Source organism: Aplysia californica, unplaced genomic scaffold (assembly GCF_000002075.1).
Source record: "Aplysia californica isolate F4 #8 unplaced genomic scaffold, AplCal3.0 scaffold00076, whole genome shotgun sequence".
Lineage (NCBI taxonomy): Eukaryota > Metazoa > Mollusca > Gastropoda > Aplysiida > Aplysiidae > Aplysia > Aplysia californica.
The window spans coordinates 1770307-1773572 of record NW_004797346.1 but is presented as its reverse complement, the minus strand read 5'-3'; the positions used below and the strand labels follow the sequence as shown (position 1 = coordinate 1773572).

Sequence of the window (3266 nt, the reverse complement as noted above, 5' to 3'; positions counted from 1 at the left end):
ATGTGTGTGTGTGTGTGTGTGTGTGTGTGTGTGTGTGTTTGTGTGTGTGTGTATGTGCGTGTGTTTGTGTGTCTAAGTGTGTGTATTTGGGATTGGGATTCCTTCCGAATAAATTAATTCACCTTTTGGCTAACATTTTATGACCTGGACACGACCACAACTGAACAGTATTCATAACACAAGGATACGATTCCTCGGGCTTAATCTTATTAAGCAGGGCCCGTTCCGGAGTTTTACAGTAATGCCTTTGTTACAACCACCGATCGATTGAAAGCGTCGGATTATCGTCTGAAGACTGAGCCAGCCGAAATCAGAGCTTTTGTTATTCCACGGATCGATGGATCGATTGATTGATCTGTGCCCGACTGGTGCCCTTTAATAGTACTGGTTATTCACTTCGCAGTTCATTCCTATGGATGTGACAAATATGAAACGTTGTTGGTAGATATATGTGAAAGTCGAACAATCTCTGGGTAGTGATATTTCAGTAACAGTGTTTGTTTAATTTGTTTTATTTGTGTTCTGGATATAGTTAGTTTTGCATTTTTACATTTGTAGAAGTGTGTGTTCTATTGGTATTTACATCACCTCCTTGATTCCGAAGTGCCAACTGCAATGTCCTCAATATTCATAAATACGCTCGTTTGAACACTCAGACTAGGACTCGTTTTAGACAGACATACAGATAGATAGATAGATAGATAGATAGATAGATAGATAGATAGATAGATAGATAGATATTGATAGCTAGTTAAGCTAGCTAGCTTGTTAGCTAGATAGATAGATAGATAAATAGATAGATAGACAGACAGATAGATAGATATATCAAAATGAATCGAGCAACTGAATAGCATATTTATTATAATGATTGATCAGATAACACATTTGATGAGTAAATATTTGTGGACAAATGACTTTTAACTTGTAAATTCACCGTATAAACAATATTGTAGCTGTTTGGATAAATGGAAAGCAGAATGTTGAGATTTTATCAACAGATGAAAAAGAAATAGGCAGTGAGTGTAATGATCTTGAGACGAATAACTCAAAACATTTTCCTCACAGTTTGCTATTTAAATATAAGTATATAGCTAATGTCAACGGGATGAATTGAAACATAACATCTGTTCCACATGTTTACTTCTCTGCAGTTTCTTGAGAACAATGTTTCCTGTTAACAGAAAAAAATATTGTTCTCAAAGACAGAACTGTGACGTGTGGTCCTATTGAAAGGGCTGTGCAAAGACTAACAGTCAATCAGTCCTGTCGTAATAATTTTTTAAAAAACTTAGGTTTATGCGTCTTTCTCCTTTACCTTTCAGAAATATTGATTCTGGCTGTGTTCCCTCTGCGTCACTGAGGGCAATCAGTGGATGGGCGTGTACTGTAACATAGTACACTGTGTTATACAACCGTCTATACCAAACTACAGTTCAAAACAATTTCAGAAATAATGTGTGGGCTATATGACTTTTCTGCACCCTATACGTTTTCAAAATGTTACTTCTTAATAAAACCCAAGTGCACGAGATCAAAGTAGTAATTTTTGCCGCTATGTAAAAAGAGACACACTGTGTTGTGAGGGTACGCTATGTGTGATAATGAATGATCTACTTTGAAGGACGACACGGTCTTCGAACAGTCTCTTCGTTATTCAAAGAATACATTTTGATATCCTGAAAAACAAGTTTCTTCACGTTCAGTTTAACACAACATTCTAGCCCCAGTGGAGCAAAGAGAAACAAAAGAAATTGAAATATTTCCTTTTCCGTTGACTACATTTTAAACAGTAGATGAGAGATCAGGAAAACTAGAGAACAATTAAATCGTTCTGTTGACGATAATAATGAGGATTTATCAAGTCTGTTTTACAACGAAACTGCTCATTTCTGGTGCTACCATGAAAACTTGAACACTTATTTTGGTTGTTTAAAAAGGCTGGATGAGAATATGCGAGTAAATTAGATGACTACAGATTTTTCCTGTAACTGAATAACTTACTAAGCTCATTACTGACTGTTACTTCTGGTTGTAACAAAAATGGCTAAAGTAAAGAGGCTACCACCGTCCACCAACGACACTCGCCACGACATGGTCGCCGCTATGGAAGTCGACCCCAGTAAACTAGAGGCTGCTCCAGACTCCAGCAAAGTGGGGACGTTGAAGTATCCGCTACTGACCCACGAAAAGGTGGACACACGACCCACGAAAAACATAAAGATGAAGCAGTACCTGTGCGTGAAACACGCCTTGCCCAACACGCGACTCACCAACGCCATCTTGTACGAGAACGTGAGTCAGGAGCGCCATCTTGAAATGCAGGTATGACAAGGCCTTAATATAATTTTCAATGCAACGTTCTTCTTTTTTTTAGACTATCTGCAAAACGATGTAGATTTTATATTTTGAACTAGAAATACCCCCGAATCGACGTCGATCTAGAAATTAAGTGTGGAAAAGCTTTTCGTTTGGACCTTTTTCTAGCTTTGCTTTAAAATGATAAGATGTTCATTCGTTTGAGCAAAATGTCAAGCCTAGGATATTGACCGAAATGAGGCCGGAGAAAAATTTGCCTATTGGTCCACCTTTTTCAGTAAACTTCGCACAAAGTAATGTGTTTATAAATGGACATAAAAGGTGCCAAGGAAAAATTCTTACACACCCACGCGCGCGCGCGCACACACACACACACACACACACACACACACACACACACACACACACACACGTAAATACTTACACACACACGCGCGCGCGCGCGCGCACGCACACTAACACGCGTGCACGCGCACACACACACATACGCACACACACAAACACACACACATACAGAGTCACAAACACACACAAAAACACTTAAACACTTACACACTCACAAAGTAACAAATACATACACTTATACACAAACACTTACACAGGGAAACAAAAAAGCAAACAAACCCATCCGCTTTTATCGCCTGGCTCACAAGATTAAGAGGAGACACTTTTGGCAAAGATACTTTGCGCCCGACTCTATCCCTCCTTCGTGCTACGCTTTATTTTTCCTCCTGGTTTTCCTAGAAAATGAGAATTACGCGTTTTGAAACCCGGATCTCACTTTTTAAAAACGTTTTTTTTTTCATTGTAAAAGCTCAGCCATCCAGCATATTTTTACTGGAAAATTGTTAGGAGGCAACACACGTTATATTAGTGCATGGTTGCAATTTTTTATATGTGTGTGAATTTTGTGTGTATGTGTATGTGTGTGTGTGTGTGTGTGTGTGTGT

The 3266-nt window shown here is 38.6% G+C and overlaps 1 protein-coding gene across 1 annotated transcript in view; it reads left to right on the top strand.

The window, feature by feature from the left end:
- The first annotated feature begins 1292 nt into the window (after positions 1–1292).
- LOC101863249 overlaps positions 1293–3266 on the top strand; it is a 14838-nt gene continuing 12864 nt past the window's right edge. Inside the window, exon 1 of the mRNA XM_005094165.3 lies at positions 1293–2322. Coding sequence (XP_005094222.1) covers positions 2041–2322 — 282 coding nt within the window. The 5' untranslated portion in view covers positions 1293–2040. The remainder of the gene's footprint in view (positions 2323–3266) is intronic.